Source organism: Capricornis sumatraensis, chromosome X (genome assembly GCF_032405125.1).
Source record: "Capricornis sumatraensis isolate serow.1 chromosome X, serow.2, whole genome shotgun sequence".
NCBI lineage: Eukaryota > Metazoa > Chordata > Mammalia > Artiodactyla > Bovidae > Capricornis > Capricornis sumatraensis.
In genome coordinates, this window is record NC_091092.1 from 15,123,943 (window position 1) to 15,150,326 (window position 26,384).

Sequence of the window (26,384 nt, forward strand, 5' to 3'; positions counted from 1 at the left end):
TCTGCCATAAGGGTGGTTTCATCTGCATATCTGAGGTTATTGATATTTCTCCCGGCAGTCTTGATTCCAGCTTGTGTTTCTTCCAGTTCAGCGTTTCTCATAATAGAATGTGGTCCACTGGAGAAGGGAATGGCAAGCCACTTCAGTATTCTTGCCCTGAGAACCCCATGAACAGTATGAAAAAGCAAAATGATAGGATACTGAAAGAGGAACTCCCAAGGTCAGTAGGTACCCAACATGCTACTGGAGATCAGTGGAGAAATAACTCCAGAAAGAATGAAGGGATGGAGCCAAAGCAAAAACAATACCCAGTTGTGGATGTGACTGGTGATAGAAGCAAGGTCTGATGCTGTAAAGAGCAATATTGCATACGAACCTGGAATGTCAGGTCCATGAATCAAGGCAAATTGGAAGTGGTCAAACAAGAGATGGCAAGGGTGAACGTCGACATTCTAGGAATCAGGGAACTAAAATGGACTGGAATGGGTGATTTAACTCAGATGACCATTATATCTACTACTGTGGGGAGGAATCCCTTAGAAGAAATGGAGTAGCCATCATGGTCAACAAAACAGTCCGAAATGCAGTACTTGGATGCAATCTCAAAAACGACAGAATGATCTCTGTTCATCTCCAAGGCAAACCATTCAATATCACAGTAATCCAAGTCTATGCCCCAACCAGTAATGCTGAAGAAGCTGAAGTTGAATGGTTCTATGAAGACCTACAAGACCTTTTAGAACTAACACCCAAAAAAGATGTCCTTTTCATTCTAGGGGACTGGAATGCAAAAGTAGGAAGTCAAGAAACACCTGGAGTAACAGGCAAATTTGGCCTTGGAATACGGAATGAAGCAGGGCAAAGACTAATAGAGTTTTGCCAAGAAAATGCACTGGTCATAGCAAACACCCTCTTCCAACAACACAAGAGAAGACTCTACACATGGACATCACCAGATGGTCAACACCGAAATCAGATTGATTATATTCTTTGCAGCCAAAGATGGAGAGGCTCTATACAGTCAACAAAACAAGACCAGGAGCTGACTGTGGCTCAGATCATGAACTCCTTATTGCCAAATTCAGATTTAAATTAAAGAAAGAAGGGAAAACCGCTAGACCATTCCGGTATGACCTAAATCAAATCCCTTATGATTATACAGTGGAAGTGAGAAATAGATTTAAGGGCCTAGATCTGATAGAGTGCCTGATGAACTACGGAATGAGGTTCATGACATTGTATAGGAGACAGGGATCAAGACCATCCCCATGGAAAAGAAATGCAAAAAAGCAAAATGGCTGTCTGGGGAGGCCTTACAAACAGCTATGAAAAGAAGAGAGGCAAAAAGCAAAGGAGAAAAGGAAAGATATAAGCATCTGAATGCAGAGTTCCAAAGAATAGCAAGAAGAGATAAGAAAGCCTTCTTCAGCGATCAATGCAAAGACATAGAGGAAAACAATAGAATGGGAAAGACTAGAGATCTCTTCAAGAAAATTAGAGATCCCAAGGGAACATTTCATGCGAAGATGGACTCGATAAAGGACAGAAATGGTCTGGACCTAACAGAAGCAGAAGATACTAAGAAGAGGTGGCAAGAATACACAGAAGAACTGTACAAAAAAGATCTTCACGACCCAGATAATCACGATGGTGTGATCACTCATCTAGAGCCAGACATCCTGGAATGTGAAGTCAAGTGGGCCTTAGAAAGCATCGCTACAAACGAAGCTAGTGGAGGTGATGAAATTCCAGTTGAGCTATTTCAAATCCTGAAAGATGATGCTGTGAAAGTGCTGCACTCAATATGCCAGCAAATTTGGAAAACTCAGCAGTGGCCACAGGACTGGAAAAGCTCAGTTTTCATTCCAATCCCAAAGAAAGACAATGCCAAAGAATGCTCAAACCAGCACACAGTTGCACTCATCTCACACGCTAGTAAAGTAATGCTCAAAATTCTCCAAGCCAGGCTTCAGCAATACGTGAACCGTGAAATTCTAGATGTTCAAGCTGGTTTTAGAAAAGGCAGAGGAACCAGAGATCAAATTGCTAACATCACTGGATCATGGAAAAAGCAAGAGAGTCCCAGAAAAACATCTATTTCTGCTTTATTGACTATGCCAAAGCCTTTGACTGTGTGGCTCACAATAAACTGTGGAAAATTCTGAAAGAGATGGGAATACCAGACCACCTGACCTGCCTCTTGAGAAATCTGTATGCAGGTCAGGAAGCAACAGTCAGAACTGGTCAGACTGGTCAGAACAGTCAGAACAACAGACTGGTTCCAAATAGGAGAAGGAGGACGTCAAGGCTGTATATTGTCACCCCGCTTATTTAACTTATATGGAGAGTACATCATGAGAAATGCTGGGCTGGAAGAAGCACAGGCTGGAATCAACATTGCCGGAAGAAATATCAATAACCTCAGACATGCAGATGACACCATCCTTATGGCAGAAAGTGAAGAGGAACTAAAGAGCCTCTTGATGCAAGTGAAAGAGGAGAGTGAAAAATTTGGCTTAAAGCTCAACATTCAGAAAACAATGATTATGGCATCTGGTCCCATCACTTCATGGGAAACAGTGGAAACAGTGTCAGACTTTATTTGGGGGAGCTCCCAAATCACTGCAGATGGTGACTGCAGCCATGAAATGAAAAGACGCTTACTCCTTGGAAGGAAAGTTATGGCCAACCTAGATAGCATATTCAAAAGCAGAGACATGACTTTGCCAACAAAGGTCCATCGAATCAAGGACATGGTTTTTCCAGTGGTCATGTATGGATGTGAGAGTTGGACTATAAAAAAAGCTGAGTGCCGAAGAATTGATGCTTTTGAACTGTGGTGTTGGAGAAGACTCTTGAGAGTCCCTTGGACTGGAAGGCGATCCAACCAGTCTATTCTAAAGGAGATCAGTCCTGACTGTGCTTTGGAAGGACTGATGCTAAAGCCGAGACTCCAGTACTTTGGCCACCTCATGCGAAGAGTTGACTCATTGGAAAAGACTCTGATGCTGGGAGGGATTGGGGGCAGGAGGAGAAGGGGACGACAGAGGATGAGATGGCTGGATGGCATCACCGACTTAACGGACGTGAGTTTGAGTGAACTCCGAGAGTTGGTGATGGACAGGGAGGCCTGGCGTGCTGTGATTCATGGGGACACAAAGAGTCGGGCACGACTGAGCAACTCCCCTTTCACTTTTCACTTTCATACAATGGAGAAGGAAATGGCAACCCACTCCAGTGTTCTTGCCTGGAGAATCCCTGGGACAGGGGAGCCTGGTGGGCTGCCGTCTCTGGGGTCACACAGACTCGGACACGACTGAAGCAACTTAGCAGCAGCAGCAGCAGCAGCAGCAATGCATGCAGTAAACAGAATGCAAGCAATAATGCCACATGGGAAGCAGCCTCTAGGCCTGATGTGTACCTGAGAGAAATGGGCTGAGTACCAGATGGGGTCCCTGGAGCCTCCCCAGCTGGCAGCCATGGCCCAGGATGCTCTCTCACCCATGCAGGAGCAGAAATCCACATAGGGAAAAGCAGCCTACTGATGGGAGGCTTGTAGACTGCAGTGTTTTCAGAACATCGCAGCTCATCCTGAGATCCACACAAATGTGGTGGCCTTGTCCTTATAGTGTGATAAAGATGGAATGAGAGGATTTAGTGTGGATAGTGTTCTCAAAAATGTGAAATATACATTTCTATAAGGTATTACTATGCATGCATGCTAAGTTACTTCAGTTGTGTTTGACTCTTTGCAGCCCTGTGGATGGTAGCCCGCCAGGCTCCTCTGTCCATGAGATTTTCCAGGCAAGAATACTGGAGTGGGTTGCCATTCCCTTCTCCAGAGGATCTTCTCAACCCAGGGATTGTACCCTGAGGGGTCGAATTCCAGCCTCTTACATGTCCTGCATTGGCAGGCGGGGTCGTTAGCACTAGCACCGCCGGGGAAGCCCTAGTGTCAGTATATATGTATTCCTATTGTTGTTATTATGTACCATGGGAGGTATTAAGAAAGTAGAACACCTGCAACCATAGTGTTTTCAGCTTTCCTGCATCTCTAATGTTATAGAGGAGGCCATTATCCTCTTTTTGAGAAACAACAGCTACCATGTTAAGTACTTACTATGTGCCAGGCACTCTGGTAAAGGCCTTGCATACATGATCTCATTTAGTCCTCACAGCAATCCCATGAAGTAGGTACTGTTTCTCCATTTTAAAGTCAGGTACATGAGGCTCAGAGATGTTAACTAACATACCCAAGGTAACACAGTAAGTCATTAGCATCAGAATTTTACCATCAGGAGACTACCTCTAGGATTCTGTATCCTTATCTCTGCGCTAAAAGGCGTTTCAAGTAGCACACGCAAGACACACATACCCCCAAGTGGTAGATGTGGATCTCTAAGAGGGAGACACCAGTTTCACCCTTTGGGCTCCATACACAGGGCTGGCTGTAGAAGGAGACCCCCAAGCAAGTGGACCACTCCAGCTGGGGGTGATTATGGACAGAAGTGGGCACTTGGATGCTTGGGGGTGGCGTGCTGTGGGGGTATCTGGCTTCCCAATTGGGAAGGCTAGGCTGGGGACAAGAGTGACAGACCAAATCTGAATTTCAGAAACACCCAGAGTAGCAGTCACCAACTTCATCGTGCCCTTGTGCCTGTGAGGCAGCTATGGGCGCAGAGAGGTGCTGAGGCTTGCCTAAGGTCACACAGCTCGCTAGAGCGCAGGTGCAGTGTAGAACCTTGGTCTTCAGGCTCCAGTTCGGTGCTCTTGCTGCCTCTCCACTCCCACTGGGCCCTCAGGTTCAGTGCACAGCAGTCAGAGGGAAGCCACGTCTTTGTGAGTGAAGCCATTGTCTGCAGGGTGGTTCTCAGTGTTGCCCAGAGACGTGCAGAAGTGCCAGTCTTCAAGTCTCACCCAGGACTGACTGAGGACTGAGATCCAGCAAAATGGGACTTTGCAAGTCCTCTAGGTGACCCTGATACACACTCAAGTGTGAAAACCACCGGCCCAGACAGAAAGGCAAAGTGCCGAGTGCTGCAGCCATACACATTCATTCAGATCATCAACTCGCACAGCACAAAGAAGGGTCGTCTTCCTAGAGAAGAAAGAAACACAGCTCTCAAGCCACACCTGCAGAGCAAGGTCACCTTCAAACACATGTAGCGGTTAAACGTGCACAGACGGGGAGGAGGAGTGCAGCCAGCACTTGCTCATCCACAGGGGCATCAGAGCTAGTGTAGTTTTGCCAACTCAGCACTTCCCCAGAGATGTGCCAGTTCTGCTGCTTGTTGCCTGGGAGGTGCATCCCTGCCCTCTGGGAAACTGCCATGCAGGATCATAGAACCTCTGATCTGGGAGGGATCTTAGAGAGTACCCACCTCATTGCCCACCCCTACTGCATCACTGGTGATGCCCCTGACTTTCCGTCTCCAGAGGAACCTGGCAGGCTACAGTCCATGGGGTGGCAAAGAGTCAGACAGGACTTAGCCCTGGGCACAATCATTTTTAGGAACAGTGGCAGGCCGCACAGAACACCAGTGGCTCCTAGTTTGTGGCCTCTGGCTTAATATCTTTCTTTCCCACTTGGCTCTCTGCTCCACAGGGGCACATGCCCCTGGGTCTGCTCTGCTCACCACAGTGTCTGGATTCAACAAATGGAAAAATAAAAACAGAAGATGGACCCACCCTCCCAGGAGAACACCAGGTTCAGAAAGAATACACTGGCATGGAGATGGCACTCTGTCACTCCTCGCCTCTTTTTCAACTGCCCACTGGAAATGTCCCCATGTCCTTTTAAGCCCCACTCCCGGTTGACCCCTGCAGGCCTCCTTACCCTCTGCTCTGAAGTCATACCATGGCCACATGGGTTCTGGTGGGGGCGGGGCCCTCTGTGACGTCACCAAGGGCCCAGCCCTGCCTGGTCCTCAGTCTCCAGGTGCCAGCGCAGACCAGCGCACCGGGAGCCACTTCATCTCAGCTCACGATGCGGTCTGTGATATGGGTATTTTTTTGGTCTACATTTGTCTCGTTTGTCTTTTCCTATATGTTTTATGTCCTGAGAGATGAAGCCGAAGAACCCCCATGGATGGTGCCCAGCGGAAGGCACTTCCGAATTCGGCAGAATCAAGCAGAGCATGCCCCAGGCTGGTTTCGGAGAAATTTGCACTGGCTGTTAATCTTCCTCGTGTTTTTGGTGATCCTGAAGTTTCCCGGAGGCGATGACGAAAGTAACATGTGCACTCCTCCTGGCCGTCAGGGCTGTTCATCTGGCCCTCCAGGAAGAAAGAAGATAAAGGCTTCCCCCGACAAAGACTCTAGGTGCGGTGCCTTAACCCAGGTCAAGACGAAACTTGTGAACCTTGTGTCCAGGATGCGGAATCTGAAACTCATCGCGGCAACCGGTGATAGACGCCAATGTCCCAATATCGAGGCTCTTGGTGATGCACAGAATAACACTACGGTATATGAGTTACGGGGACACCGGAGACCCCGATGAAGTGGATTTTCACATCAAGGAAGAAGAGTAGTTGAGTGTTGACAAACTGTATCCAAACCAATAAAAGTATTTTGAAGCAAAAGGAAAAAAAGCCTCTGCTATTTTTTATTTGCACTAGTTTTACCTTTTCCAGAATGTGGTATAATTGGTATCATGCAGTGTATAACCTTTCCCAGACTGAGAGACCTGCATTCGATCCCTGGCTTGGGAAGATCCCCTGGAGAAGGGAAAGGCTACCCACTCCAGTATTCTGGCCTGGAGAATTCCATGGACTTACAGTCCACGGAGTCACAAAGAGTCAGACATGACTGAGCAACTTTCACAGTGTATAACCTTTCCCAGACTAGCTTATTATACTTAATAACATCATTAAGTTTCATCCATTTCTTTTTGTGATTTGATAGCCCATTTCTTTTTATTCTTCAATAATATTCTGTTATATTGATGTTCTGTAGTTAGTTTAAACATTCAGGTAGTAAAGGACATTTTGGTTGCCTCCAATTTGTGTGTGTGTGTGTGTGAGAGAGAGAGAGAGAGAGAGAGAGAGAGACAGAGTATGAGTTAAGCTTTATACAATTCGGGTGCATGTTTCTGTGTGGGCATTAGCTTTCAAATCACCTGGTGCACTATCTAGGGGCAAAATTGCTAGATCATACCGTATGACAAGGTTTAGCTATGTAAGACATTGCTTCCAAAGTGACTGTACCATTTTGCATTCCCACTAACAACAAATGAGAGTTCCTGTTGTTCCTCATCCTTGCCAGTAACTGGTTTCGTCAGATTTTTGTATTTGGCCAGTCCAAAGGGACTAGATCTGATAGAGATAGTGCCTGATGAACTATGGATGGAGGTTTGTGACGTTGTCCAGCAGACAGGGATCCAGACCATCCCCATGGACAGGAAATGCAAAAAAGGAAAATGGCTGTCTGGGGAGGCCTTTGCTTCCCAGGACAGCTGTGAAAAGAAGAGAAGCAAACAGCAAAGGAGAAAAGGAAAGATATAAGCATCTGAATGCAGAGTTCCAAAGAATATCAAGGAGAGATGAGAAAGCCTTCCACAGAGATCAATGCAGAGACATAGAGGAATACAACAGAATGGGAAAGACTAGAGATCTCTTCAAGAAAATTAGAGATCCCAAGGGAACATTTCATGCGAAGATGGACTCGATAAAGGACAGAAATGGTCTGGACCTAACAGAAGCAGAAGATACTAAGAAGAGGTGGCAAGAATACACAGAAGAACTGTACAAAAAAGATCTTCACAACCCAGATAATCACGATGGTGTGATCACTCATCTAGAGCCAGACATCCTGGAATGTGAAGTCAAGTGGGCCTTAGAAAGCATCGCTACAAACGAAGCTAGTGGAGGTGATGAAATTCCAGTTGAGCTATTTCAAATCCTGAAAGATGATGCTGTGAAAGTGCTGCACTCAATATGCCAGCAAATTTGGAAAACTCAGCAGTGGCCACAGGACTGGAAAAGCTCAGTTTTCATTCCAATCCCAAAGAAAGACAATGCCAAAGAATGCTCAAACCAGCACACAGTTGCACTCATCTCACACGCTAGTAAAGTAATGCTCAAAATTCTCCAAGCCAGGCTTCAGCAATACGTGAACCGTGAAATTCTAGATGTTCAAGCTGGTTTTGGAAAAGGCAGAGGAACCAGAGATCAAATTGCTGACATCCACTGGATCATGGAGAAAGCAAGAGAGTTCCAGAAAAACATCTATTTCTGCTTTACTGACTATGCCCAAGCCTTTGACTGTGTGGATCACAATAAACTGTGGAAAATTCTGAAAGAGATGGGAATACCAGACCACCTGACCTGCCTCTTGAGAAACCTGTATGCAGGTCAGGAAGCAACAGTCAGAACTGGTCAGACTGGTCAGAACAGTCAGAACAACAGACTGGTTCCAAATAGGAGAAGGAGGACGTCAAGGCTGTATATTGTCACCCTGCTTATTTAACTTATATGCAGAGTTTTCCCCATACCACCAGGCAATTTTCCCACACCAGCTGGGTGTGCTACAATTCAACACAATCCTGGCACTATCCACCTGGACATAAGTGTCAGATCCCATAGGTTAATGGCTCAGCCCTCTAAGATGCCCCTTGCCCTTTAGATGCCAATGACAATACCAGGTGGTTACCTGTACTTCTGCAAGTACAGGCTGGAGATTTGAGGTTCCAATGACCCCCTCCTTGAGTTTGGTTAATTTACTAGTATGGCTCCTAGAACTCAGAGAATCATTTTACTTACAAGATGACCAGTTTATTATTAAAAGATATAATCTTAGAAACAGCTAAATGATAGAGATGCATAGCACAAGGTATTTGGGAAGGGATACCAAGTTTCCAAGCCCTTTCTGTGTGCCCAATCTCCCAGCATCAGTATGTGTTCTCCACCTAGATGGCTGGAGGGGGGAGGTTCAAGAGGGAGGGGATATACGTATACATATAGTGATTCATTTCATTGTACAGCAGAAACTAACATAACGTTGTAAAGCAATTATACTCTAAAAAAAATACGTTCATCAATCTGGAAGCTCTCCAAATCTTGTCTTTTGGATCTTTATGGAATCTTCATTACATAGGAATCATTGATTTAAATCACTGGCCATTGGCTAAATCAACCTCCAGCCCCTCCCCTCCCTGGAGGTCCCCTGGCAACCAGCATCCTACCTTGGGTGTGATCCAAAATTCAGCTCATTAACATAAGAAAAACACATTTTTCACTCTCATCACTTAGGAAATTCTGAAAGTTTTAGGAGCTTTGTGCCAGGAACAAGGAGGACAGCCAAATATATATTTCTTATTATAAATCACAATATCACAGTAGCATAATGGTTATAAGCCTGGGTCTAAATCCTGGAAACACTACCTGCTAAACTGCGTGACTATGGATAAATTACTTAATCTCTCAGCCCTGGTTTCTTCATCTATAAAATGGGGAAAATAAGGATTATTGCTCTGAGATTATTATTAAGATTAAAAGAGCTAATACATGTAAAATGCTTTAAACAGTGTCTGGTACATCAAAAGAGCTCAACAAGTGTTAGTTATTCTGTTGTGTGTGGGCACATGGGGACAAGCCAATAAACAAAAAAATACAAGTTAGTGATGGGTGCAATGGAAGTAATTAAAATTGAATGATTTGGAAGCAAGTAAATGCATAGCTGCTTTGGATGGTGTACCCTGAGACAAGGATGTTTGAATTGAATTTGAACAAAAAGGTATGTATTATAACAATCCTGGCAAAGGACACTCAAGGTAGACCAAAGATGACCCTTGGGCACAATCTGGACCCCAGCCTGTTTTTGTAAATAAAGTTTGATTATTTACGCATCATCTGTGGCTGCTTTTGCTCAGAGCTGAGTAGTTGCGACAGAGACCATACGGCCCAAAAGCCAAAAATATTTACTATTTGGCTCATTAGAGAAGAAGTTTGTCCACCCCTGCTCTAAGCAAAAAGAATAGCAAACACAAAGGCCCTACTCAGGGCTGAGCTTGGAGGGTTCAAGGAACAGAAAAGTGAAAGTTGCCCAGTTGTGTCTGACTCTTTGCAACCCCGTGAACTATACAGTCCATGGAATTCTCCAGGCCAGAGTATTGGAGTGGGTAGCCTTTCCCTTCTCCAGGGGCTCTTCCCAACCCAGGGATCGAACCCAGATCTCCCGCATTGCAGGCGGATTCTTTACCAGCTGAGCCACAAGGAACAGAAAGAAGTACTGAAATGGGTTAGAGGAATGAATGATAATGAATCTTATCCTGGATCCACATTAAGTCCACACTGGTCTGTAGCTTTTAGAATCTACTACCTTTCCTCCTTTGAAAGCCCATCATCTCCAATCTTTGAGGATCTGATACTGATACTTCTCCCATGTGTATGATTTCCCAATGATCACTGACAGTGGTTCTTTGATTGTACTTGTACATTCTCATTGCCTAGGGAGTAATTCATCCAGGCTAGAAGATTTGAACTTATTTAAAGCAGCACTGTTAACCCATTGCAGGCCAGTTGATAGTAACAGAAAGCACTATCTCCAACTGCTGCTTTATTTTAAACTTGAATCCCATTCAACTTCATTTCACGGGTATTTTTGAATTGGAATTTATGGTCATGGACCTGAAGTCAGTTCAGTTCAGTTCAGTCACTCAGTCATGTCCAATTCTTTGCAACCTCATGGGCTGCAGCATGCCAGGCTTCCCTGTCCATTACCAACTCCCAGAGCTTAGTCAAACTCATGTCCATCAAGTCGGTGATGCCATCCAACCATCTCATCCCCTGTCATACCCTTCTCCCACCTTCAATCTTTCCCAGCATCAGGGTCTTTTCCAATGAGTTAGTTCTTCGCATCAGGTGGCCAAAGTGTTGGAGTTTCAGCTTCAGCATCAGTCCTTCCAATGAATATTCAGGACTAATTTCCTTCAGGATGGACTGGATGGATCTCCTTGCAGTCCAAGGGACTCTCAAGAATCTTCTCCAACACCACAGTTCAAAAGCATCAATTCTTTGGTGCTCAGCTTTCTTTATAGTCCAGCTCTCACATCCATACATGAGTACAGAAAAACAATAGCTTTGACTAGACAGACCTTTGTTGGCAAAGTAATATCTCTGCTTTTTAATATGCTATCTAGGTTGGTCATAGCTTTTCTTCCAAGGGACAAGCATCTTTTAATTTTATGGCTGCAGTCACCATCTGCAGTGATTTAAAAGACCCCCAAAATAAAGTCTCTGTTTCCACTGTTTCCCCATCTATTTCCCATGAAGTGATGGGACCAGATGCCATGATCTTAGTTTTCTGAATGTTGAGTTTGAAGCCAACTTTTCCAGTCTCCTCTTTCACTTTCATCAAGAGGCTCTTTAGTTCTTCGCTTTCCGCCATAACAGTGGTGTCATTTGCATATCTGAGGTTATTGATATTTTTCCCAGCAATCTTGATTCCAGCTTGTGTTTCATCCAGCCCAGCATTTTTCATGAGGTACTCTGTGTATAATTTAAATAAGCAGGGTGACAATATACAGCCTTGACGTACTCCTTTTCCTATTTGGAATCAGTCTGTTGTTCCATATTCAGTTCTAACTGTTGCTTCTTGACCTGCATGCAGATTTCTCAGGAGGCAGGTCAGGTGGTCTGGTATTCCCATTTCTTTAAGAATTTTCCACAGTTTGTTGTGATCCACACAGTCAAAGGCTTTGGTGCAGTCAATAAAACAGAAGTAGATGTTTTTTTCTGGCACTTTCTTGCTTTTTTCTATGATCCAATAGATGTTGGCAATTTGATCTCTGGTTCCTGAAGTAAACTCTGATTAATACCCAGTATATATATATATATTTATAGACATTTATAGATATTTATTTATAGACAAGGGAAGCCTATCTCTATGTCTTTCTATACATATTTATCTATGTCTATATCTGTGACAGTATTTCCAAAACTGTATTTTGAGAGATGCTAGTATCCTGTGGGATATCAATTAGTGAGTAAAACATGAAAGTTCCAGGGTCAAATATATCTGGAAAATGCTAAGCAAAGCTAAAATAGGTTTTATTTCTGGAAAGACTTCTTAAAGCCTTAATATGCTAATGTATGCAGAGTCTCTGAGAGAGAGAGATTTGATGTGCAACGTTTCCTAAACTTACTTGATCGAATTCATTTTTCTCGGAACACCAGTTAATACCCTGAGGGACACTAGCGTTTCTTGGGTCAGTTTGAAAATTGCTAGCATTTAAGCAGTTGAGGCACAGAGAAATGTGTCTGGCCTCTTTGCATGAATCTGCTATAAATTTCTGCCAAGAGATCCTTTCTATGTGATGTTCTCATTGCAGATGGAAGATTGGAATAAATTTGAATCAGTGTGATGAAAGTCATCTCTGGACTGCACTCTTTCCTGTCCTTTGCCATCCATCCATCAAATATGAGCATCTACTATGAGCTAGGTACTGTTCTAGTTGTTGGAGAGGCATCAGTAATAGAGACAAAGTTCTTGTTCTCATGGAATATATATGCTTGTGTGTGCTGTGTGTGTGTGTGTGTGTGTGTGTGTGTGCACGCGCATGTGCATGGTGGGGGAAATATAATAAACACATATGGTAAATTTAGCTAGCAGTAAGTGTCCTGGAGGGTGTTATATTAGGGAAAAATGTGAAGAGGTTACTTTAGATGGGGTAATCAGGGAAGGCTTCTTGGAGTAGGTGATGCATAACAAGAAGGAATTAGAACAGCCATGTGAAGAGCGGAAGGGAGAGCACTCCAGCAGAGGGAGAGCACATGCAAGGTTTTTGGGGTGGCCAAGAGCTTGTGGTTCAAGGGGTGTCAGAAGGCTAGTGTGTTTGGATTGTAAGGCCAAGAGTATAACAGGATGAAGTGGGAGAGGTAGATAAGGGCCAGCAAATGCCAAGTCTTAGAGACTATGTCAAGCAATGGCCAGAGAGAAGAAAGTAAAATCTGATAACTTTTAAAAGAGCAATTTTAAGTGATTGTAAGAGGGCAAAAGAAGTTGTTTAGTCACTAAGTTGTGTCCAACTCTTTTGTGACCCTATGGACTATAGACCAGCAGGCTCTTCTGTCTGTGGGATTTCCCAGGCAAGAATACTGTAGTGGTATTGTCATTCCCTTCTCCAGGGGATCTTTCTGACCCAGGGATCAAAACCAAGTCTCCTGTGTCACCTGTACTGCAGGCAGATTCTTTACCGCTGAGCCACCAGGGCTTCCCAAAAGTAGAGGAGGGGAGACCAAAGTAAGACTTGATGATGGATTGAACATTGCGTGTTGGGGCGAGGAGAGCATCAAAGATAACATCGCAGGGTCTGGTTTAAGCAATTGGGTGGTGTCATTGACTGAGCTGCGCAGTAATGAAAACCAAGGGGTTTCTTTTGGTAACATTAAGTTAGTGCTGGGCTTCCCTGTTGGCTCTGTGGTAAAGAATCCACATCGCAATGCAGGGTACATGGGTTCGATCCATGGTCCGGGAGGATCCCACATGCTAAGCCCATGTGCCACAACTTCTGAGCCTGTGCTGTAGAGCCAGGGAGCTGCAACTACTGAAGCCTGTGCACCCCAGAGCCAGTGCTCCACAACAAGAGAAGCCACCACAATGAGAAGCCTGTGCACTGAAGATAGAGAGTACAAAGACCAGAGCAGCAACCAAGACTCAGCGCAGCCCAGAAGAAAAAAGGTTAGTGCTGTCCATGAGGCAACCAGGTGAAGATATGAAATAGTCAGGTGGATAAGCAAGTCTAAACTCAGGGGAGAGGTCTGAGCTGGAGAGCTAAAGTGGGGATTGTACTTAAAACATAGGACTAGAAGAGGTCACCTAGGAAGTGAATGTAGGCATAGAAGAGAGCCAGGGACCAAGGCTTGGGTCACACCAACCTTCAGAGGTTGAAGAGCAGCAGGAGGAAGCAACAGAGCCCATTGGAAATGGGAACAAAACTTGGAGGACATGGGGTCATAGACACTACTAGATTGTAAGTGACCTGGTGAGCTGGTTAGGAAAGCATGGTGAACCTCAAGTTTTAGGCTTGGTCCTAAAGGCTAATTAAAACTCTAGGAAAGCATTTACCACTGTACCATAGATTTCAAACAGATATGTTTATTGTAACAAACAGAATAATTCAAATAAATTACAAAGTTAATGAAAGCAATACCAGGATAGAGTTCAAAGGTGAATAAGAAGGGCTAGGAGCATGCCATTTCTCCATACTGGGAACGTATTTATTTGAACGTGGCATGTTCACAACTGGTTTTAGAACAATGTCCTATAGATGAGCCCATGCCAAAGTACTTTTCTTCTCACCATCTTGTTAAGAGCTCACTGGTTAGAAAAGCCTTCAGTCAACTTCTGGATTTCAGACAACTAGCCACTTCTTTTGAGAGCAGTATGAAGGTTCCCTTCTGCAGAAGCAACAATGCTCTTGTGCAACAAAATCTCCCTTCTGTGATTTTTTCCTTCTGAAACAGACTGGGCTCTGTGCTTCTCTCTGTGGAAAGTATCTTGAGCATTCCTCCGCCTACCCTGCCCCCCTATTTGTAGTTAGGAAAAAAAGAGCCCATGAGCTGTCCCATTCATCCTCTAGGACTGTGGTGTCCTGAGTCTGCCTCAGCTTAATTCAATTAAACACCTCAAGCAGAATTTGTCAGATGTCCTTTTTTTCCCATGGGCCTGATTTCTTTTGCTAATAGGATCAACACATGCTATATACAAAGGTAACCATTAAATAATTACAGACAAATAATTTCATCACATACTCCCAGCCGATTTCGCATCTCCTGCCAGACACAAAACATTTACTCTAATACATTTACAGGGATAATTTGCATAAAACCACTGAAAGTGGAGATATTTTCAAACTGGTTGCTTATGGGATGTGATTAGTGAAATCTCCACACCCTCATTCACACCCACCCACACTATTAGTCATTGCTTTAATACATGGAAGGCCTCCATTAAAATTAAAACATTACTAACAGAGAGACAAATGAAGTTACTAATATTTAGCTCAAATTAGTTGACTGAAATCCTTTATCAGTAAGGTCCTTTGTGAAAGGAACCCAGAAGCAGTTTTAAGTTTTGAGGAGGAAATAGGAAAGATTCAGAATATGGGCTGCTGATTGGGGAGGGAAGAGGAGGTTGTGGCACTCTGTACAGAGCTTTGGTAAACCAGAAACCAGTTTGAAAGAGCTGGAGGCTTAGGTAAGACTACTAAAGTCATACACAATAAAGTAAGTCATTTCAGTTCAGTCACTCAGTCGTGTCCGACCCTTTGTGACCCCATGGACTGCAGCACACCAGGCCTCCCTGTCCATCACCTACTCCCAGAGCTTACTCATGTCCATCAAGTCAGTGATGCCATCCAACCATCTCATCCTCTGTCATCCCCTTCTCCTCCCGCCTTCAATCTTTCCCAGCATCAGGGTCTTTTCCAATGAGTCAGTTCTTCACATCAGGTGGCCAAAGTATTGGAGTTTCAGCTTCAGCATCAGTCCTCCCAAAGAATATTCAGGACGGATTTCCCTTAGGATGGACTGGTTGGATTTCCTTGCAGTCCAAGGGACTCTCAAGAGTCTTCTCCAACACCACAGTTCAAAAGCATCAATTTTTCGGCATTCAGCTTTCTTTGTAGTCCAACTCTCACATCCATACATGACTACCAGAAAAACCATAGCTTTGACTATATGGACCTTTGTTGGCAAAGTAAAGTCCCTGCTTTTTAATATGCTGTCTAGGTTGGTCATAGTTTTCGTCAAAGGAACAGTGTCTTTTAATTTCATGGCTGCAGTCACCACCTGCAGTGATTTAAAAGGCCCCCAAAATAAAGTCTCTCATTGTTTCCATTGTTTCCCCACCTATTTGCCATGAAGTGATGGGACTGGATGCCGTGATCTAGTTTTCTGAATGTTGAGTTTTAAGCCAACTTTTTCACTCTCCTCTTTCACTCTCATCAAGAGGCTCTTTAGTTCTTCACTTTTTGCCGTAAGCGTGGTGTCATCTGCATATCTGAGGTTATTGATATTTTTCCCAGCAGTCTTGATTCCAGCTTGTGCTTCTTCCAGCCTGGCATTTTGCATGATTTACTGTGCATATAAGTTAAATAAGCAGGGTGACAATATACAGCCTTGAAGTACTCCTTTCCTGATTTGGAATCAGTCGATTGTTCCATGTCCAGTTCTAACTGTTGCTTCTTGACCTGCATGCAGATTTCTCAGGAGGCAGGTCAGGTGGTCTGGTATTCCCATCTCCTTAAGAATTTTCCACAGTTTGTTGTGATTCACTTAGTCAAAGGCTTTGGCGTAGTCAATAAAGCAGAAGTAGACGTTTTTCTGGAACTCTCTTGCTTTTTCAATGATCCAGCAGATGTTGGCAATTTGATCTCTGGTTCCTTTGCCTTTTCTGAAACCAGCTTGAACATCTGGGAGTTCACAGTTCACATACTGTTGAAGCCTGGCTTGGAGGATTTTGAGCATTATTTTGCTAGCATGTGAGATGAGTGCAATTGTGCTGTAGTTTGAGCATTCTTTGGCATTGCCTTACTTTGAGATTGGAATGAAAACTGACTTTTTCCAGTCCTGTGGCCACTGCTGAGTTTTCCAAATTTGCTGGCATATTGAATGCAGCACTTTCACAGCATCATCTTTTAGGATTTGAAATAGCTCAACTGGATATCCATCACCTCCACTAGCTTTGTTCGTAGTGATGCTTCCTAAGGCCCACTTAACTTTGCATTCCAGGATGTTTGTCTCTAGGTGAGTGATCACACCATCGTGGTTATCTGGGTCATGAAGATGTTTTTTGTATAGCTCTTCTGTGTATTCTAGGAGAAGGAAATGGCAACCCACTCCAGTATTCTTGCCTAGAGAATCCTGTGGACAGAGGAGTCTGGTGGGCTGCTGTCTATGGGGTTGCACAGAGTTGGACACGATTGACTGAAGCGACTTAGCATGCATGCATCTGTGTATTCTTAACACTTCTTCTCAATATCTTCTGCTTCTGTTAGGTCCATACCATTTCTGTCCTTTATTGTGCCCATCTTTGCATGAAATATTCCCTTGTATCTCTAATTTTCTTGAAGAGATCTCTAGTCTTTCCTATTCTATTGTTTTCCTCTATTTCTTTGCATTGATCACTGAGGAAGGCTTTCTTATCTTTCCTTGCTATTCTTTGGAACTCTGCATTCAAATGGGTATATCTTTCCTTTTCTCCTTTGCCTTTCAGTTCTCTTCTTTCCTCAGCTATTTGTAAGGCCTCCTCAGACAACCATTTTACCTTTTTTGCATTTTTTTTTCTGGGGGGATAGTCTTGATCAATGCTTCGTGTACAACGTCACGAAGCTCCATCCATAGTTCTTCAGGCACTCTGTCTATCAGATCTAATCCCTTGAATCTACTTGTCACTTCCACTGTATAATCATAAGGGATTTGATTCAGGTCATAACTAATGGTCTAGTGGTTTTCCCTACTTTATTCAATTCCAGTCTGAATTTGGCAATAAAGAGTTCATGATCTGAGCCACAGTCAGCTCCCTGTCTTGTTTTTGCTGACTGTATAGAGCTTCTCCATCTTTGGTTGCAAATAATATACTCAATCTGATTTCAGTATTGACCATCTGATGGGGTTGGGGCACTCTGTATAGAGCTCTGGTAAGCCAGAGACCAGTTTGAAAGCACTGGACGCTTGGGTAAGACTATTAAAGTCATACACAATGAAGTAAGTCAGAGAGAGACAAACAAATACCATATAATATCACTTATATTTGGAATCTAGAAAATTAGTACAGATGAACTTATTTTGCAAAGCAGAAACAGAGACACATATGTAGAGAACAAACATATGGATACAAAGGGAAGAAGTGGGAAGGGATATACCAACCACTATGTATAAAATAACTTCCCTGGTGGCTCAGATGGTAAATCGTCTGCCTGCAATGCAGGAGACCCGGGTTTGATCCCTGGGTCGAGGAGATCCCCTGGAGAAGGAAATGGCAACCCACTCCAGTACTCTTGCCTAGACAATTCCGTGGATGGAGGAGCCTGATGGGCTACAGTCCATGGGGTCACAAAGAGTCGGACACTGAGTGACTTTACTTTCACTTTTCATGTGTAAAATAGGGCTTCCCAGGTGGCGCAAGTGGTAAAGAATCTACCTGGCAATGCAGGAGACATAAGAGACGCAGATCAGATCCCTAGGTCTGGAAGATCTGCTAGAGGAGGGAGGGCATTGCAAACCACTCCAGCATTCTTGCCTGGAGAATCCCATGGGTAGAGGATTTTGGCGGGTCACAAAGAGTCAGACACAACTGAAGTGATTTAGCACGCACACATGTATAAAATAGATAACTAAGAAGGACCTGCTGTTTGGGCTTCCCTGATAGGTCAGTTGGTAAAGAATCTGCCTGCAATGCAGGAGACCCTGGTTCAATCCCTGGGTCAGAAAGATCTGCTGGAGAAGGGATAGGCTACCCGCTCCAGTACTCTTGGCCATCGCTTGTGGCTCAGCTGGTAATGAATCTGCCCGCGAAGCAGGAGACCTGGGTTGGGAAGATCCCCTGGAGAAGGGAAAGGCTACCCACTCCAGTATTCTGGCCTGGAGAATTCCATGGACTGTATAGTCCTTGGGATCGCTGTTTAGCACAGGGAACTCTACTCAATACTCTGTAATGGCCCATATGGGAATAAAATCTAAAAAAGAGTACATATATATGTGTGTATGTATAACTGATTCACTTTGCAGTACACCTAAAACTAACACAACATTTTAAATCAGCTATCAGTTCAGTTCAGTCGCTCAGTCGTGTCAGACTCTTTGCGACCCCAAGAATCGCAGCACGCCAGGCCTCCCTGTCCATCACCAATTCCCGGAGTCCACCCAAACCCACATCCATTGAGTCGGTGATGCCATCCAGCCATCTCCTCCTCTGTTGTCTTCTTCTCCTCCTGCCCTCAATCTTTCCCAGCATCAGGGTCTTTTCAAATGAGTCAGCTCTTCGCATCAGATGGCCAAAGTATTGGAGTTTCAGCTTCAACATCAGTCCTTCCAATGAACACCCAGGACTGATCTTCTTTAGAATGGACTGGTTGGATCTCCTTGCAGTCCAAGGGACTCTCAAGAGTCTTCTCCCATGAGAGTTGGACTATAAAGAAAATCAGCTATATGCCAATAAAAATTAATTTTAAAAAACTGAAGGAAAGGTGATTTCTGAAGGATGATAAAAGCCATTAAAAGCAAGTTTCCTTTAAGCGACAGTTCAGCCAAGAGCAGTTAGCTTGGTTCTGGTGTGTCTGTGATAAAAGTGATTGCTTCTTCACGTTTCAGAAAATTCTTCACCTCTCAGTAGGGATGATATCAAGTGACGTTAAAGAATTCTCAGGGATCAATTGACTTCTGACTCAACTTTGGGTTTTTGAAGACATACCTTAAATTTTGTTTTACTGCAAGAGAAATTCTCATTGTAGAATATTCAGTTTTAAAATATATAGACTCAAACCTGAACAATCCCCTCAACATCCACCACAATTCTCGGCTCTTGCTATTTTACACTGTGCTTCCCTGTTACATTCTATGCCTTTACTGGCATATACATACATCTACTTTCTTACACAAATTCAATAATCTCTACCTGTTATATATACCTTTTCATTCTTTTAATTTTTAAATTTGTTTTATTGTATTAAAATAAACATAATGCAAAAATTACCTTTGTTATCATTTTTTGAGTGTATAATTCGGTGGTATTAAGTACATTCACAGTGTTACATAATCATAAATGCTTGACTCCCAGGGAGCTAGGCAATCAGTTTCTTAGGTATCTTTACCGAAGTCTATACACATGTAAGCATAAATGAAAGCAAAAATGTTAGTCAATCAGACGTGTCCGACTCTTTGTTACCCCATGGACTATAGCCTGCCAGGCTCCTCTGCCCATGGGCTCCTCCGGGCTGGAATGGGATGCCATTTCCTTCTCCAGGGGATCTTCCTGACCCAGGGATCAAACCCCATGTCTCCTGCTTCTTTACCATCTGAGCCACCAGGAAAACTCCTATAAGCATACATGGATGGACAAACCATAAACAGCTTGCTCTTTTCACTTAATATCTGCAATATGTAAATATATATAATACATATATATACACACAATTCTTACATATACACTCTTCTGCTATGCTAGGACTATTTTAATTCTGACTCAATTTTTTAAAAATTAATTTTTTATTGTGACAAAAAGCATGTAGCATACAATTCACCCTCTCAGCAATTTCTAAGTGTACAATACAACCACATGCACAGCTTCACGCAACAGATTCCCCAGAACCCCTGACCTCAGTCCTGCTTGATTGAAACTCCACATCCACAAAACAATTCTCTTCCCCTTCCCCCTAGCCCCTGGAGTGCATAATTCTACTTTTTGTTTCTATGAGTCTGACTACTTTAGGTACCTCCTGTAAGTGGCATCATACAGTGTTCCTCCTTTTGTGACTGGCTTATTTCACTTAGCTAGCATATTATCTTCAAGGTTCATCCATGTCATAGTCTATGGCAGGATCCCTCTCTTTTTTAAGGCTAATTTCCCTCTTTTTTTGTATATGCCATATTCAGTACACATACCCTGAGTGTATATGCCACATTTTCTTTATCCATTCATCTCTCCATGGATATTTAGGTTGCTTTCACTTCTTGCTATGGTGAATAATGCTGTAATAAACATGGGGGTGCAAATATCTCTCTGAGAGTCTGCTTTCAATTCTTTCAGATATATTTCCAGAAGTGGAATTGCTGAATCACATGGTAGTTCTATTTTTAATTTCTTGAGGAACCTCCTCACTGTTTTCCATAGCAGTTGCACCACTTTACATTCCTACCAACTGCGAACAGTCTTCCAATTTCTCCACATCCTTACCAACACTTACTATTTTCTGTTTTATTTTAAATACTTGTCAGCCTAATGAGTGTGAGATAATATCTTATTGTGGTTTTGGTTTCCATTTCCCTGATGATTAGCGATGCTGAGCATCTTTTCATATGCTTATTGGCCATTTGTTTATCTTCTTTGGAGAAACGTCTATTTGAGTCCTTTGCCCATTTTTTAATCGTGATGTTTACTTTGTTATTGGATTGTAGGAGTTCTTTACCTATTAACCTCTTACCAGATACGTGGTTTGCAAATATTTTCTATTTTTGCCTTTTCACTGTTGATTCTTCTGCTGCACAGAAGTTTTTAAGTTCAATGTAGTCCCTCTTGTCTAGTTTAGCTTTATTTTTGCTTGTGTTTTTGGTGTGACTCATTAACTTTTACTTTTCTTAGGGCCAGACTTTCATCAGGATAGCTTGGTTGTGATTTTTGCCTTCCTTTCCACCTCAGTGCTCTCTTGAACATTGTTTAACAGGGGTGTTGGCTAATTACTATTGGTTCCCTGATGGGATACACCCAGAATTACCTTAATTTTTCTGGACTCATTCCCACCGAAGGTAATGAGAGAGCTATGGGAGAGGGGGTTCTTTCCTCCCATTTTCTCACTCCTTTCCCCTTCATCTTGCCTTTTTTAAAAAATCCCCTTCATTTCCCTATGTGAGGTACAGAATCTCCTCTGGGGCCTCCTCCTCCCTCCCTCTCCCACCCTCCTCGAGGAGTGGGTCGGTGGTCTCAGCCAATGACAGGTCCCACGGGCGGACTCCAGACCAATGAACGCGTCTGGGTTCCACCTGGACCAATTAGCTTATTAGGGACATTGAATACCTGTATATAGCTAACATCTGTCCCATTGTCCTCTTATTAAAGACCCTCTGGTTTGGCCCATCACGGATTTGAATGTGTAAATGAGGCCCTACACTCTCCCCCCTCCCCCACTTTTTTGGTTTTGTTTTTTTTTAAATTTTGGTGGCTTTAATCCATCTCCACAACTTCTGCCCAAGGCCAATAAAACACAGCCATTCTCCCTTTGTAAAAAGAAAGAGGGGTTGGGTTTCCTTCAATTGTCTGCCCTTTTCTGTCTCCTCCACTATTTTTGTTTTACTCTGTAGTTAACTTTACATTGAGCAGCTTCGTCCGAGGACCTGTGCGCTGGACCTAGGCACTCTCTTCTCATCGCTGGTGGCAACGGCCCTTTCGTTGTTCTAACCTAGGGGTTTGTGGGGGCCAGGGGCTTGGCGGCTGGGAGAAGAGTTTGGCCAGAGTCTTCCTTCTGCATTTCACACACATTCTGCTGGCGCTCTCGCTCTCTTACACACACACACACACACACACACACACCCGCTCCGGCCCCTCTCCGTATGTCTTCCTTCAAGATGACAGGGCGCTGGAGGAAAGGCTGCTGGAATCAGCTGGTAGGTACAGTAGTAACCCGAACCCCACCCACCCGCAGCCTTTGCTCGCTCAGGTTTCTCCGGTCACTCCTGCCAGGGGAGAAAACATGTAAACGAGGGGGAGCTGGGAGCGGCGGGGGCGGCAGAAGCTGAGCCGGGGAAGGTGGCCGAGCGCCCCGGCTGCCGGGCCCTTCCCAGCGCTCCCTCCCTCGGGGCAGCAGCCCCAGCCCGCTTCGCCCCCACCCCATCCCCCTTTTCGTCGGGATTGCCTTCTCCCCCCCCCCCCGCCCCCCACGCCCTGCGACGGCGGAAATGACAGTGTGGTGCTGCCGCGGTGTCATGGTGCTGCCCCTGGACTGAGGAGCGAAAACTCTTAAGTTTGGCTCGGGAGACCCAGCCGCGGTAGCGTGGCGGCCGCCGAGCTGTCCCCAGCGGGGCGCGCGGGCGGGCGGATCCTGGCTGCTGCGCGGCGGCGGCGGCTGCGAAGGCGGGCGGCGGCCTAGAGCGGCGGCGGCAACGGCGGCAGCGGTGGCAGCCGGGGAGCTCGCGCCGGAGCCTGAGCCAGCTCGCGCGGGAGGCAGGCGAGCACCCGGCGCCCTCGGGCGCGCCGAGGACATGGCCGGCAGCCGGGAAGGCTCTGGGTAAAACGCGCCCCCTCGCCGCGGCCCCGGGGGCCGACCGCCACCACCCGCGCAGGGCTCGGCCCCGGGCTCGGGCCGCGCGTCTCAGGTGCGGCCGGGGCCCGGCGGGGGCCGAGGGCTGCTCCGGGGCTCGGCGGGGCGGGGTGACGGGGCCCCGCGAGGCTCGAGGTGGCGGCGGCGGCGGAGGGCGCCCCGGCCCGGCCCTGACTCCCCGATGCGCCGCTGGGGCCCGGGCACCCGTCGCTGCCCTCCAGGGACGGAGTTTGCACTCCGGGGTCCGGGGCGGGGGCGGGTCCTAGGCCTCCCGCGCAGTCCAGCCGGGTCGGGCGCGGGCCCCTCCCCGAGCGGCTCTCCGAGAGCCTGGGCGCTAGTCTGGGAAAGGGCACCACCGCCTTCCCACGCTCCCGCGGCCGGCCACCTCCTTGGCCCGGGCGGCGCCCCTCGGCCGCCTGGCTGTGGTGGCTGCGGCGGCTGCGGCAGCCAGAGATGCTGCGGACACCCTGCCCGCGGGGAGGCCGGGCGAAACTTAATCCCTTTGCTGCCACGGAATGATCCTGGAGTCTCTGTCTGGGTGGTTCCTTATTTTTGGCCTAGCTGTGAAACCAGCTCAGTGGGGGAGAGGGAAAACTTATAGGTCCCCCGGACAGACTGCGATAGAACCCGGGAAAGGTGGGGTTTTTCCATTCCTGGCTCGTAAGAATTAATAACAGCGGAGTAGATTGACAGAAACATTTTTGGTGATGATAAGGTTTCAGTTACTTAGCATAACGCGTGCAGCACATTTCTTGGAGGCGTTTCTTCTCAGAGCAGGACATTGGGATCCTGGGGTCGTTGGGTTCTTCACTTTTTCTCTTCCACACTCCCCTACCCGCCTTCACACTCACTCGCCTTCTTCCTACGTGGTAATCACACACCTACTTGCCTACGGTAATCTCCCAGCCAGAACCACACGCCTCCTGGGTCCTGTGCACTCCCAGGCTCCCTGTCAAGCAGCCTCTGGCTTCTGAACCAGCTTTGCCATTTTGAGGATTTCTGAGTGTGGGGAGGGTGGATGGTTATGGTTGTTTGTGTCTGAAGTGTATTAGAGGCTATGTAAATAGACAAGTACAAGTGTGGGTTGATTCTTCTGATTCTTAAGGTGGGCCATAAGGGCTGCCTTTACCTCCATTCTGTCCCCTTCCAATACTCCAGTCAGTTCTCTGGCAATGTTCCAATGGAAGGGGAACCCTGGATAGGGAGAGTCCCTCCCCTACTTCTCATTTTACCCCAGCTGGTTACCCCTAATGCTCACATCCCCCTTTTCACTCCACTCATCACTGCCTTGAGAGGGAAAGAGTCTTTGCTATTTTAATATTTTCCTGCCCAATCAATTAATGCAGATATACAATGTGAATTAGATTTCCCCTGATGGTTCCACACAGCTTGATTTATGTGGTTGAAATACAAGTCTAGGAGCCAAGGAGATCAGAGAGTTCATTTCAAATCTGATGTTTCATTGGCTTTGTGGCCTTAGGACATTCCTGTGACCTTTCTTTCATAGTTGATGCACTTGTATGAAAGACATCATATTGTGTACTGGCTATTGTGAGTCTTGGCTTGGTCCTTTGAAGATGAAAGGATTCTATAAACCCTCAGCATTATACTTTTCAAAGAAAGTACTTCATTTACCTTTTATTGAGGTAATAGTTTGGGTGTAAGTAGGAGCCCTGCTTTACTGGGAACCCAAACTTGCCATTATTAACCCTTTTGGGAGCCAAATCTATTACCCTACTGTGGTCCTAGGTCTGTTTCTTTTTTTCCCCTTAGTGCACATGCAACTGAATGAAAACGTACATAAAACAAGGCATACAGAGAAATGATGATTATTTTAAACTAAGGCTTGAATCATATCTAATGTACTCCAACCTAACAATCTGAATCAGATGCATTTGAAAACATAACCTCACTCATTTTTAGCCCATATAGGGGCGGGTAGTTACTTTCTACTGAAAAGTGGCTTAAATACTTTTAGGCATGGCTATCTAAGCAGGATTAGTATCTTGCAGTGGTGAATCAACCATGTTTCTTAGAAGCACCCGCAATGTGCAGAGTCCTCTGCTGACTGGGCTAAGGCCCCAGCTTTGGCCTTACATTTGGGCCTCCTGTTTGTTTAAGGCATACCTCTGTACTTGCAGTTCTCGGATTAGGACAGGGAGGGGCTGTGCAGGGCAGGGGTAAAGCCTAGAGACTTGAAGGAGCGAGTATTTCCCTCCCATTTACTTTCATGACTACTAGACTCCTAATCTAGCATGTTGTACCTTGCAAGGCCATCCCTGGGAAGTACTGCCGCAAATCAGAATGGCTTGGTTGCTTTATGAACATATCATCTGAACAGTGCAGATTGATTTAGGTGAAATTAGTTTAGTTAATCCCTCCTCTAAGTGCAGGGCAACTTGCTCCAACTTGTAGATCCTAAAACAGTGCCAAAGGAGTCTCATAATTGCATCCAAAAATTGCTCTTAGTGAACCTGTCCATTCCCTCATCCCTCCTCCCATAAAATCTGCTGACACCATGACAGTTGAGAAGGAAACTGCCCAAGGAATATTTCTTTTCTACTTGATGAAGAGGAGAGAATGTCCTCCCTTCACTCTGTCTCTCAGGTTCTCTCTTTCCCCAACAGGGACAGAAATCTCTAAAAGGAAGGGGAGATAGGGCAGAGGCATAGAATGTATCTCGAATGCATGTGTATCATTTAGTCTTTGTGGATCTTGGTAACTCCCTAGCTGTTAGGCCATTGGCCTCAACTGCTGGTGGAGGCCAGTGGGGTGTTCCATTTCCAGTTAGCATTACATTTTGTTCTTTTCTTCCATGCAAAAGTGGGAAATTGGCACTGTGTGAAGCACCTCCTTACTTAGGCCGAGTATCTTGACTTAGAGCATTGCATCATCAAAATAGTATGTGTAATATGTTGATAATGGATATACGACAGTTCACAATTGTTCACTTTTTGATGAGTGAAATTTGGGTACCAAGGTGGTGGTGTGCTAACAATGTCTATATCTCAGGTCTCTCAACAAACCTTGTGTTCATTGCTGAGCAGTGGAAAAAATAGACTGGAAAAGTGTTTCTCAACCAGTGTGTTGGATCATTCTAACAAGTGAGACCAGATGGGTGGTGTTGCAACAAGAAATTCCGACTCCAATGATCCCCCTCTGCAGGCTGCTAGTCCTCTTTTTATTTCCCCTCTCTTCCAGGGATCAATATATGTTTCTCCATTTTCATGAATTAAAACTGTTAAGAGTCTTCTGTGGGCACTGGAGGTTTGTGGCTTTTTCTACAGTTTTTCTTTTTCCATCTTCCCCTCCTCCATAACCACAGACACGCTCTTTTTGACAATCCCCCTGCTCCTGCATTGCCCTTAGAAATCTGTGTAAGCTGCTCAAACTACTAGATGGTTAATATGGGTGA

At 45.2% G+C, this 26,384-nt stretch overlaps 1 protein-coding gene across 1 annotated transcript in view; it reads left to right on the forward strand.

Annotated features, from left to right (window-relative positions):
• Positions 1 to 22,798, forward strand: part of NCBP2L (nuclear cap binding protein subunit 2 like) — a 52,937-nt gene extending 30,139 nt beyond the window's left edge. Inside the window, exon 3 of the mRNA XM_068962533.1 lies at positions 22,674 to 22,798. Within this exon, the coding sequence (XP_068818634.1) occupies positions 22,674 to 22,798 (125 nt within the window). The remainder of the gene's footprint in view (positions 1 to 22,673) is intronic.
• The last annotated feature ends 3,586 nt before the right edge of the window (positions 22,799 to 26,384 follow it).